This window comes from Jatropha curcas, chromosome 2 (genome assembly GCF_041381405.1).
Source record: "Jatropha curcas cultivar XTBG-Jc1 chromosome 2, XTBG_Jcur_1.0, whole genome shotgun sequence".
In the NCBI taxonomy this organism is placed as follows: Eukaryota; Viridiplantae; Streptophyta; class Magnoliopsida; order Malpighiales; family Euphorbiaceae; genus Jatropha; species Jatropha curcas.
Genome location: NC_143152.1, coordinates 25987206 through 26000578, shown reverse-complemented (window position 1 = coordinate 26000578; position 13373 = coordinate 25987206). Strand labels below are relative to the sequence as shown.

The 13373-nt window shown below is 27.8% G+C and overlaps 1 protein-coding gene across 1 annotated transcript; it reads left to right on the top strand.

The window, feature by feature from the left end:
* The first annotated feature begins 11881 nt into the window (after positions 1–11881).
* On the top strand, positions 11882–13045 carry LOC105646680 (Adenine nucleotide alpha hydrolases-like superfamily protein). The gene is made up of 4 exons (XM_012232585.4): positions 11882–12212; positions 12314–12423; positions 12510–12631; positions 12798–13045. The coding sequence occupies exons 1-4, from the start codon at positions 12041–12043 to the stop codon at positions 12883–12885; spliced, it is 492 nt and encodes a 163-aa protein (XP_012087975.1). The 5' UTR covers positions 11882–12040; the 3' UTR covers positions 12886–13045.
* The last annotated feature ends 328 nt before the right edge of the window (positions 13046–13373 follow it).

Here is a 13373-nt window from a genome sequence, read left to right as displayed (position 1 = left end):
GTCTGGCCTCTCCTCTCCTCTCCTCACAACCGCCAGTTGACAGATAAGGGAGTCAGCAACCAATACGATGATTAGGGTTGCCAGTTGCGAAATGCTAATGTCCCCACCAGCATGACAACCATCCTCCTTGACCGCCATCTACAAACCCTACCACAAGCTAGGGGCGTGTATGGAATGCGACAAGCCAAGACGGGAAGTTTTCAATTCATCTCAAAATATCGGGAAGTTTTTCATTTTTCGGGATGGAACTAGAACTGAAATTCAGTATAGTCAGTCTGACCAATAGTTAATTAAGATTTTCCCCATTTTTATTAAAAAAAAATTATCAAAAAAGATAATATTGCAATAGTTATAACCACATAAAATTCATCGGAAAAATATTAGTTGAATTATTAGGGTAAAATTACTATATAGATATTAAAAATTCTGTATTAATACAGAAACTATTTTACTATTAAATTTAAAGTAGTTAAATACAAATCATTATATTTAAAATGCTTTGATAACTTATTACCTATATAATAAGTCATCAAAAATAGAATATTTATTTTTTATTATTAAATATAAATGTTACTATTTAATTGTGTAAATAAAAAATTACTCTTTTCAAAATAATTATAGAAATTAAAAGGTTTAAAGATAAAATAATTATCTAATACATCACATTTTATTTACCCAAATATATTTTTAAAATTTTAATAAATAATTATAAATTTTTATTTATGTTATTATTAAAACATTTATCATGTATTTATGCAATTGAAATTATATTATATATACATGAAATCCCATCATCTTCTTCATAAAATAGTTTTTAATTAATAAAATTAAATTATATAATTTAAATATTTGACTTATAAAATCTCTCACTTTTATAAAATCGAATTATATAAATTGAACCATCAAAATAATATCTTGTGAATTCTAATTAACAACTATAGTTTTTACCTTAAATTTATTTATATTTTTTTAAAATAAGAGATATTGTATAATCATATTATAATTAATACAAAATTTTAAATTTGTGAAAATTTTAATATGGTATTAGAATCATTTGTCGTTTTTTATAAAAATAATTATCTAAAATTATTGTTTGTTATGCTTCAAAGTATTTTCCAGAATTCCATATTTTCATTAAGACCAATTTGTTAATAATTTATTTTTATGTAAGATAATACGATTAATATTTCATATAAAATTATTAATATGTAAGGATTTATTTTTATATACAAAATAAAGTTCTTCACAATTTATAAAAAAAAAAAAGAATAAGGAAAAGTTATGAGAGAAAAAAATTAAAAAAATAGATAAAAAAATATATAACTGAATTTAACGAGTCTTGGTTACTTGCAATGCCAGGTTAACATTGACAAATGACACAAAAAGAGAGTTCTGCATGGGTGCAGAATTTTTGAATTTTGTATTGTAAAAAGATCCCAATTATTAATTCACAGGATTGAATACGCCATTAATTTTCTTAAATTATAATATAAAATAAATAATAATTTGATCAAATTAGAATTTTCTCTCATTATTATACCTTATCTAATATAAATAAGGATAAAACTTTAAAAAAAATTTATTATTACTTAAAAATATAAAAAAAAAACTGTTTATATTTTGAAACAGAGAGTGTAGTAAATATGAGCATAAATCATGAAGCATAATTCATAGACTATATAATTTTAAATACTCATTACAATTTAATTTTTAGATATATCCTTTAAATTTTGATTCTTCATTATTATTGATAAAACAATAATTCATTAATTATAACCATAGTCAAATTAATTGTAATTAATATTCTCTTATATGAAGCAATTTTTTCAAATTTTTTATTCAATAAAAAAATTATCCAAAAAGATTTTATTTTGTTTATCAATCAGGAGGTCCAATTGGAGGAAAGCAATTTCCATGGTTATAATTTGAGATTTATTAAAAAAATACATACCTAAATTTCATCTAAAGAAATGAGATAGAAATATTCAATTTTATTATTATTTTTCTATTTTATCCTTTATTGATTTTTATCGCTATCAAGACTCATCTTTAAAAATAATGTTTTAGAATGAACAAAGATAAAAAAATAAAAAAAAATCACACGTGAGTTAAGATTAAATAATTGGAATTCTTTCTTTCTTAATTAAAAGTCTCCGGTTGGAATCTTGTGTATTGAAATTGTACTTGAGTATTTATTGTTTTGTTGTCTAAATTTTTTTATTTTAATATCTGAATAGAAAATATTTACAATTAAAAGGTTTCAATACTGCTTGTTGGAATGCTGATGCGCGGTAGTTGTTTGATAAAATGCTCGAATCAAAATTTTGCGGGCTCCTAAATCCTTTTTGAGTGTGGATGTTAAAAATGTCAAGACGTTCTTTTCCTGTTTAAAAATCACGGGCTGGTCTTATGCTTCGATGAGTCAAACTGCTTTTGTCCACGTGATGACATGGCAAAAAATGAGCTCAATTTCGTATCCGTTAGTATTTCCATAAGTCCAATCAGATTCAATTATTTGGTTGCAATTTTTAAATAATTCGGATGATTAATTGTAAAAATATTCTATTTAAACCTCAAAAATAAAAAAAGAAAAAAAGAAAAATGTAGTTTCCAAACAACATAATTAGCCCTAACTTATTTCACGAAAAGACTCCTCCACTTCCCCTCGTGTGGCAATTCCTAATTCAACAATTTCTTTCTTCTTGGCTAAGGTGTTATCCAATTTCACATGGAGCTAGAGAGTAGAGACACCGTCCTAATGTCAATGCCTTTAGGTTTTTTAATTATTGAACCCTCAAATTTTTTTTTTTTTATTTTTAGAAAATAGTTTTTAAAAAGAAAAATTGGCTAAATATATTCTAAATAAAAAAATTCATCGTGAAATTGATAATTTTTGACTGGATTGGACATCAACGAATAATTCATAAAAATTAAGAGTCCTTTAACATAAATAATTTTGACTCTACGCATTATGCAACATAAAAATAGTAATAAATTAAAGTATTGATTAAGGTGATAAGTAACGTTGATCTCACAAGCGTAACACAAATTCAATTTTTTGAAAGTGCATTTATTAAAAAATATTAAAAAAAATACATCAACGAAAAATCATAAAAAATTGAGAGTCTCATCGATCTTTGTAAACTTGAAAACATAAGTTGAATTCTTGAGAATCACATTTATTAAGGAGGCTAAAGCTTTCAAATTTTTCAACGGGAGAAAACTAATGATGTGTTTACTTACTGAAAACTGTTTTTTGCTTTATGTTTTTTGTTTTTTAAAAAAACAGTTTTTTTAGAAAATGAAAAATGAAAAAATGTGTTGATTTAGTAACAATTAAAAAATTATATTTTAATTTAAAAACTTTACAAATGTTATTTATGACTTTCATAATTAAAAAATAAAAATATTATAAAATAAATTTAGAACATTTTTATTTAAAAAAATTTGAATTTTCATTATTAATTGTTCATAATAATAATATCATTTTTTATCATTTTCAAATTTTTTTAAAATAAAGGATATAATTAATTTGTAACAATAAACTTAATTATAAATCAAAGCAAAATATAATTTTTATACTATTTAAATATCTTCTATTTATTCAATGAAGATATCTTATAGAAAAACTTATTTATAGATATTATAACTTTAATTACAAAAATATCCTTTTTCTAAAAATGAAGAACAATTGAAAAATAGATATTTTGTTTAAAGAGAAAGTTTGGAAACAATTTAAAGTTGTTTGGCAAATTTTAATTAAATTTAAAAAAAAATTAAAAATTATTTTCTAATTTTTCAAATAAAAAATTGACTGAGAGCAGTGTGTGAAAGTGGGTGACGTGGTGATAGTGGAGAACTTCTGTGCTCATGATTCGGCTAACTTAACCGTCCATATGTTTTGGTCAAAGCTCGTTTATTTCAGCCGTTGTTTTAACGGCCGTCGTCGTTTTCTGTGGACATGAATTACGGCGTGTCCTTTATTAAGTCTCATTTTGCCGGCACCAGACGGCGATTCTGTCTTTCCCCCGCCCTGCGGAAGTAAGACTCTGCCTTTAATTTCATTTAATTTAAACTACAAGTCCAAAAATGAATTTTTATTAAATAATATAATATTTTTATAAAAAAAAGCAAAAGAAAAGGCACAGACGTGACATTGACATGCTTACCTGCGGAGAGAGACAGCACAGCACAGCACGTAAAAGAGGACAGTAAAAATGAATTCCACAAATATCCAAACGCTATTATGTCAAAATAATATCTACTCGCGTTACTCACCACTCATACTTCACTATGGTGCATTATAGGTACAACTGTAGCGCGTGGGTAATTTTGAATTTGTTGCAAGTGAGTCGGCGTGCCTGGTGTGAACTTTTTTGTATTTGAAATATATGCAGAAAAATTGAAAAAAAAAAATGAAAATGAAAATGGAAGTTTTCAAAAAAAGCATTCCACGTCGGAAAGAAAGAAAATGAAAAATGAAGATACATTTGAAGTTTCCCGCCGAAACAGAGAGTAACTGAAAAACGTCAATTTCATATTTTTCAGAAATTTTTAATTTTCAAATGGGTGCTTACAAAGATATACAATACTGGCCTACCCTACTACATTAATTAAGGATTTGAAATTTTTATAGCGGAGGAGGGTCTGAAAGGGCTGTGACTAGATCGGCCCTGACTACTCATTTTTTAATATGTGCATTTGTTACGTTACATGTCATCCATTACTGTGGCCACATATATATAAATCAGTTCCCATGTTTTTGACATCTATGCTGGAACTTAAACATGTCAAGGTTTCAAATTGTCAACATAGTTAGACAAAGTATAAAATAAATAAACCAGTTTCTAATTCATGTGAAATTACTTGTCTAAAATATTAAAATTGTAAATAAGTCGAGTTAAATTAAGTACTACTAAATTTTATTTATAATTTACAATTCTTTTTTTTTTTGTCTTTTTTAATTTAAATTTGAACCTGAATTCAATCCTGTTTCTTTATTAAATGTGTTCAATTAATACACAAAATTATTTTTAAATTCCAGTATCCAACATCTCACAAACAATTGGATTTATTTATATTTTATTGTCTGTAAATTTGTAATCACCGTACTTTTCAAATATAAACATATAAGGAAAAAATTTACCTTTCAAGCCATATACCAAGTCAATTAAAAAAAATTAAAAAATATTACAGTTTTAACGACTCTGAGTAACAGAACCGGGATATAATAAGTTGACCCACATGTTAGGCTGTGTTGTATAATCGAAGCCGTGAGTGGCGGTAAGTGGTGATGAGTGGAGTCCAGTGAGAGTGGATCTCTCTATTATACATTCATACTCTTTAATTAATTAATTAAATTAGGGCTTTACCCTTTTTTTTTTTTTTTGGATATATGAGAATAGCCTAATTATTTGAGGGTTTTTGGAGTGAACTATAAGCTTGCTCGCATTATTTATACACTTCTTCTCCTTCTTTTGCCCGCCTTTTTCTTTTTTGCTTGTTACGGCTGGCCAGTCCACGTAATGGTAGGCCAGTTTCCACACCCAACTTCCCATGTTTCCATGTTTCTTGCTTCGCTTTCTGTCAGACTCCTCTTTTTTTTTTTTCTTCTACTCTTTGTACAACCCCACAAATTAACATTATAAATCTTAGAATTATAAAAATAGTCACCAACTTCTTGAAACAAGATTATTTTATATTAAAAAAAAGCATTTAATACGCAATTTACTATTTTTTTTTTATAATCTGAAAGTGTAATTTCTTGAATAGTAAAACATAAAAAAATAGTAAAAAGCACTTGTCAATAATCGAATTTATATTTTTATATTTACTCTCATTTATCACTCAAACCAATATTTATAATTCATTATATTCATATGGTATGAATCAAATTTTACATGGATGGAATGAAAGCAAGCGGGCGCATGACAATTAAGAAGACTTTTGCGTGTGTGTTTGAACACGTAATTAGAAGAGAAAACATTTTTAAAATATGCTATAATCTTAGACAAAGTGCAAACATGTTGTCTCATGGAAGTTGCATGGGTCCAATGTGTTGCCACAAAGATCAAGTGTGTTGGTCCATTTCGTCACATGATATGAATACCACCAAAGTAAAAGTATAATAATAATTACATTTATTAAGTCTCACAGTCACATGAATATTTATATATATATAGAATTTGAATTTTTTTTTTTTTTTAGCCCTCCTCTCTTATTGAATTATATTAATTAGTTAATTAAACATGGATTGCAATTTCAAAAAGTAAATTAAAGAAAAGATATCCAATCAAAAGGAAATCATGAGAGTAAAAGCCAAGCCGAATTGGTGAGGCAAAAAGAATGCTGCTTGCTACTGAGTCAAACCTAAGTAGTATAAATTAATAAATAAATCACTCGATAACACTAACCATTAAACCAACAAAATCAATCAAGAAATTAACGTGAAAAACATATCCCATGCCTTTAGGTTACTTTTCCCCTTAGAATCAAAGATATGCTAAATTGAAAGTTGTGAATCTATTTTATTTTTTAATAGGTTATCCACTTTCTCAATTACTTGTATAATGGAATTTTGTTGCTTATATCTTATAATTTCGCTTTCAGAACTTATTACTTTGATATTTTTTTGTTTGTTATTATTATCTTGATGGTGATTTTATTTTTAATATTTTATTATTTGAGCAATTATATAGAAAAATACGTAGATCTTCTATATGATAAAAAGAAAAAAAAAATTCAAGATGATTATATTTGATAGAAGGTCAAGTTCATTTTCTTTTTTCAAATGATATATATACACAGTAGAAAATGGAAATGCGAAGCTTGACGTAAAAAAAAAAAGACACCTGAGAGTTTAAAAAACATCATGATAACTGTATCCAGTGCACCAAATAAAGGAATTAGTTGATGATACAGTCATGCCTATGTACAAAGAAAACGCACATGACCACTTCACATGCCATCATCAACAATTCTAATCTTTAGTAATGAACCTAGTCCAATTTCATAAAAGAAAATTTAAAAAAAAAAAAAATTGGCCTTTTTCGTTCTTCTTGCTTAGTCGGCTGATCTTATCACTAAGCTTTTAAGCGCCTCTCTCCCGTTTTCTCACTTCGCCCACGTGTGTACCCCATAAACGACAATACAGGCCACGTTTAGAGGCTCCTGGCGGCACCGGCACCGGCACCGCCCACTTCTTATACGTGGTTTGTGACACGTGGAACCTACGGGTTGTATGAGTTTCTGATTCAGGCGTGGCAATTTGTTTTTACTTGATGACTAAGTATATAAGCCACGTTAAATTATTCTTTTTTAATTATTAACATTTCAATTATTAAACGCAGATAATTAGAGTCTAAATAAGAAATTCATAAGTTCTTAAAATTCAGTTTAGAAAATAGTGCAAATAATCTATCTTTACTTCACTTTCTTTAATTTTTAGTCCCTCTAATCTTAATATTTGACTCGAACTTACTAGAAACCTTTGCATTAATTTATATTTTGACAACATGCTAGGTATTGTTTGAATTTTTATTTATAATTTATTATTTATCATTTTTTTTAAACAAAAGTTTTCAAATTTTAAAAATCAACTAACAATATAAATAGATTTTAATAAATATAAACTAAATATAAAAAACACTACTAATAGAAGACCAAATGGGATTTTATGCTTTGTTTGGATGGGGAGAGAATGTAAAATGAGGGAGGATGTAAAATGAGAGAGTAAAATAGCATTGTTCATTTTACTTTTTTATTTTACACTTTTTGATTGGTTTGGAGGAAAAAAAAAAAAAAAGGTGAGAGTAAAGTAAATTTATTTTACTTAATTGCACCTTTATTGTATTTATTTTCTTCCCATTTTAGAGAGTACATTGGAGGCAGTAAAATAAAAATATTTTACCTCCACTCCTTATTTTGCCTCCTTTTCAAATAAGGTATTTTGCAAATTCCAATAAACTTTCACGGCTTATTTAACACTCCTCCTTATTTCACATCCAACCAAACAAGCTCTTAGTGCTTGTTGCCAATTGACGGCGGAAATTGTGTGTTTTGGTATGTATCGATGGTTGATTAGGTCGTTAGCTAGTTAGTTGGTGACTCAGTTTGCTGTGGTCAAACCCTAAATAGATCCCTCACTTAGAGTCTAACTGAACTCCGCCGTTTTGAGTGCAGTGCAGCAAGTAGCGCACGGTGGGCACCAGCTGGCAGCTGTAAAGGCAACCGCGTTCTAATCTTCTCTGTAATTAATACTTAATTAAATTTTTGATGATTGATGAAAAGCACAAAAAAGGTTGGGAGAATGGCAGAGAGAGAATATCGAGGAACATGTCACCTTAATTATCGGTGAAGCAAACATGGTTTTGTGTTTTTTCTTTTTTTAAAAAATAATTTCACGTGTATTTAATTTGGAAGAATTTAGGAGATTCTTCGTAGCAAAGCTTGACCATCTGTCTCCCTATCCTTTGCCAGCTTTGACTATGCAAGACTCACACTGGCTTTTGTAAAAGTGATTAGTGCTCACCAGAATTACGCTAATCATTTTCTTATTAATTTTTAATAAGTAAAAATTAATAAATCAATTTGCGGTGGGGTGGGGTCAGTCTCTTAAGTATATATCATGGGTGGGGACTAAGATCTAAGTTTGTTGCCAAACCATAAGTACAATCATTTGGTTTAGATTTTGTTAACCACAACATTAAAATTAATTCCAACATTGATGATAAAGCAGATAATTAGTATATGAAAAATTGAAACATAGTCCTAGAGATTTAATTAATGCCTTCTCCTTCCATCTTCATCTTTATTGTCCTTTTTGTTTTTCTATTTTATTTTAGTTTACTTTTGTATTAGATATTTCTTCTGTTATTTTGGATGCATTTATAGTTTGGTTGAAAAATAAATTAGACCTAACTTTATTATTGTATCCAGGTAGGAATTGTCGTTTTGATTAATTATACAATGGCCGAAGTTGTATTCTTATGGACCAATGGCCCAATAGTGGAGTTTAGAGAAACAATGAAATTTCGTTTTTGGCCCAATGCTTTTATGGGCTTTTCTCTAAAATTATGGGTTCAAGATATACAACCTCGGCCTGCCCCGTTGTATTTGGAATACGAAAAACACAATATTTAGAAAGCAAAATGACTTTCAAATGAAGATTAACTTTTTGAATCGTTACTTTAATCACAGAATAATATTGCGAATTTGTCTGTCATTTATTATTTGATGATTTTGCTTTGATTTTCATTTTTTTAGTTAAGACAATGTCATTTTCTAAAAATCTAATCTACCAGTCTTTTTCGTAATTTAATAATTTTTCAAATTTAAATTATATGACGTTTCAACTAAACACTAAAATTAATTTCAAAATTGAAATTCAAATTCAGAACCAATAGTTTATTAGACATTCTGAGAAAGGTTGTTGGTTGATAGGTCATGGTCGTGCATTTCCATATTATGGCCTTCAACGACAATTATACCTAATAATGCTCAAAGGTATCCCCACAACATCAATGAATCTTAATGAAAGAAGTCAATTATAGTTTGTGATTTTTTGTCTATTTTGGTTACATAGTTATTAATGGACTTGCGTTCACACTTTCGTGTAATAATTTATCCTGCCTAGGCATTCTTTTAATATTTTGTCTTTTACTAATTATTATTTCTCTAATTTTTCTTAACTAATACAAACACATTGATGTAATGATAAAGGAACAAAGGAAGTTGCAAAGCAACTTCTTCATGCCAACTAATATATGTGATTGAATTTGGAGCATTTTTCTCAAATTCATTTTGATTTTTTAAAATTTTTTTATAAACATACAAATATTTATTCTCGCTAATGAATCAGGAAATTAATTATCTGATTTTCTAATACCTGCCTCTCTTTCTAGCTCTCTCTTTTTTTATTCTTCTAAATTTTGTTTTTAAACCACCGCCTCTAACCATCTTATTTGATTCACGGTAGTTTCTTTTCGTCCTTTTATTGTTTTTCCTTATTTTTGTTTAGTTTTCTTTCTAATATTTTTCAAATTTATGTTCGTTTGGAATAAAAATTTTGAATTTAGTCTTTTATATGATAGATCTTGAGTGTTTTCAGTGACCTTTGAATGAGATTATTAATTTCTCTCATTTTATAGGATTGTTTCCCTTTATTGAGGATTTTTTTATATGAATCTTTTATTTCTCAGGAATTCGAAAGACAAGTTGGATTATTTGTTACTTGTGGTTTGAGACTTCATATCTTCAAGTTTAGGTAAATTTTTTTTTACTAATGGAGTCTGGTAGTGCAGCATGTTCCTCCATTAAAGTTTTACATATTAAAATCTTCTATGAGTGTAGCTGTAACAAGTTCCCGAAAAATCAATGTTCAGGAAGATTTTTTTGGTCGTCTTATTTAAAAATGAACCAGTTTTTACCCGTAATATTAGTTTATTCTGTCAAAATCAAGAACGTCTCCAAACAAAATATTTTTATTTTATCTTTAAAATAAAGATTTTTACATTTTTATAAAATAAATGCAATATCAAAACCGACCATTTGTTATTATTTTTTACCTTCTTTGTTCCGATAAATTAAATAGTTTTTTTTTTTTTTTTATAAATGAGATAGTTCAATTATTTTCTTAATTTTAGTAAAAATTAAAAAACTGTCCAATTTGACTAAATTAATGAGATTATTTTTATACATTAAATATATTTCAAAAATAATACTCTTGCCTCTATTTTGTTAATTTTGAACAGTTTGATTTTTTATAAAAATATCGAATCATCTTAATTCTAAAAAAAGATTAAGGATAATGGACTAAATTACTCTTTTATTATTTTTTTGTAATTATTTAAAAGTTTAGTGAGATATAATGATTTTCTTAAGGAATGTGAAATTCTAAACGTAACAACTATTATAGAACAAATATAATAAAAATTTAATGAAATATTTAAATATGGTTAAAGTTAAAATAAAACAATTAATGATATCTTAATAAATGTGTCATATAAATAGAATAAGAAATAATTAAAAAGTGTCAAAATTAACCCGAGTGACGAAATTAATTTTTGGTTACTTTTATTTCAATGATTTTAAATAATTAATACTGCATTTATTTTGTTAATTTTGATATGTTTTTGACTTTTTTTTACAAGAATTAAAAAATGATTTAACCACCTTAATTGTAGAAAAATAAAAATAATTAATAAATTATTTCTTTATAATGAAAAGAAATAAAATTGTATGGAGATATGCAATAAAGTGTATTTAGAATAAAATAATTAATATTATTTTAATTTTTAAAAATATTATTAAATAAAAAAGAAATTTTAAGACGTGTCAAATTAATGAGAGGTAATAAAAAATTAAAATCTGTTTAGTAGTATAAGCGCACTCTGTAATTAAAAGAAGAACGCACAGCAATGCAGCCCATAACTTCAAAAATGCGAGCTAACTTGCCCACAAATTGCCATCTCAATTTTAGATGTGTGAAATGATTATACTGAATAAAGAAATACAAATATTTATAAACTTGATCGTTTTTGTGAATTAAAAAAAAGCAAAGATAAGATCGAGTCTCATGGAACTGCAATACAGCACAGACGATGCTGCGCCAGACGTGGCCGTTCGCCACCAGTTGTCGCTTTACAATTTAGCATTCAGATTTGAAAGGGAAAAAGAAAAGCAGAAAAAACAATCCTTTCGTTCCGTTATTGAAAGGTAAGCCAGCACAGTAAACCATATGTACACGCGGACGGTCCAGATCCAATCCCCTTGAGAATCTAAGGCGCGCGTAGAACATAAGTTACGCTCTCAGTGTTCATTTCTCTTGTTTTTCCTTTAATCCTTGAAAACACTGAGAAAACAAAATTCAAACGCAATCACATTCTCTCTTTTGTTCAATTAATTAATAATCGCTTACACGCAATACTTTCGCTGTTTGGTTTCTCTTTTCCCTAATAAGAAGCCATACATACAATAGATACCTTCTCCAAAGTAACAAAGTAAAGGGAAAGAAGAGAGAGAGAGAGAGAGAAGAAAGAAAATGCCAGGCGATAGAAAGATCGGTGTGGCCATGGATTTTTCGCCCAGCAGCAAGAAAGCTCTAAAATGGGCCATCGATAACTTGGCTGATAGAAAAGATACTCTTTACCTAATCCATGTCAATCCAAATTCTCTTGACGAGTCTCACCAACTCTGGGCCAAGTCTGGTTCTCGTAAGTATCGCCTTCTTCAGGTTGATGATCCGTGTTAGTGTTATCTGATTTGATCAGATTCAGATCCAATCAATAATATTTTTGTTTTTTGTTTTTGGTAGCTCTTATTCCATTGGCTCAGTTTAGAGAGCCGGAGACTCTGAAAAGTTATGATGTGAAGATTGATATCGATGTTCTTGATATGCTCGACACTATTTCCAGGCAGAAAGAGGTATTTGAACAGACATGTCTTTTTTGAGTCTTCTTTTAATAAAACGTCAGTTTCAGGCTTTCAGCAATGGATTTATTTGGTTTTAGGTAAATGTAATTACAAAATTGTACTGGGGAGGAGACGCCAGAGATAAGCTGCTGGATGCAATTGATGATCTGAAACTCGACTCTTTGGTTATGGGGAGCAGAGGACTTGGCACTGTTAAAAGGTATTAATTCAATCTGTTGATTGATTATTGTTTCAGTATCAAATCTTTACTCAGATCTACAGAAATAGTAATAAAGAGATTAATTTCATCAAAATTTTTATATTAAACTATGTTTTTGAAAAAAAAAATAATGCGATAGAAAAATAATTGTATTTTGTGAAAATAGGATACTGCTGGGAAGCGTAAGCACATTTGTGATGACACATGCAACATGCCCTGTGACGGTTGTGAAGGATCTAGACAACCAAAACTGAGAACAATTTTCTGAAATGGGGTTCATATATTTTTATTAATTTTGTACTTCCATGATGGAGATGTATTTGTTATTAGACTTCCTTCTTTTATCTCTAATATTTAAAATAAAATGTGTTTCTAGAACAAAATAGAATTAATATATCATCTTTTATTGCTTGATCTCTGTGTCATTCATTTGTATTAGGTTTTATTTTATTTTATTGAATATGTGATATTTTTCTTGTGATTACTAAGGCGTTTTTGATTACTAACGAGGATTACTGCCCCGCACTACGATGCGGTGCGGGTGTATTAATGATTTCCTATTGTTTGTTTTGTTTGTTTTATTTTTTTTGTTTCATAAATTTTTTATAACGTATAAATTATCTGTCACAAATTTCTCATGAGTTTTTTATTTTTATTTAGCATAAATAAATTTCTTTTAACGAATAAAAAAAAGGCAATATTAAACAATGATAGCTCAAGAGCTTAAAATTTTTTTTTTCTT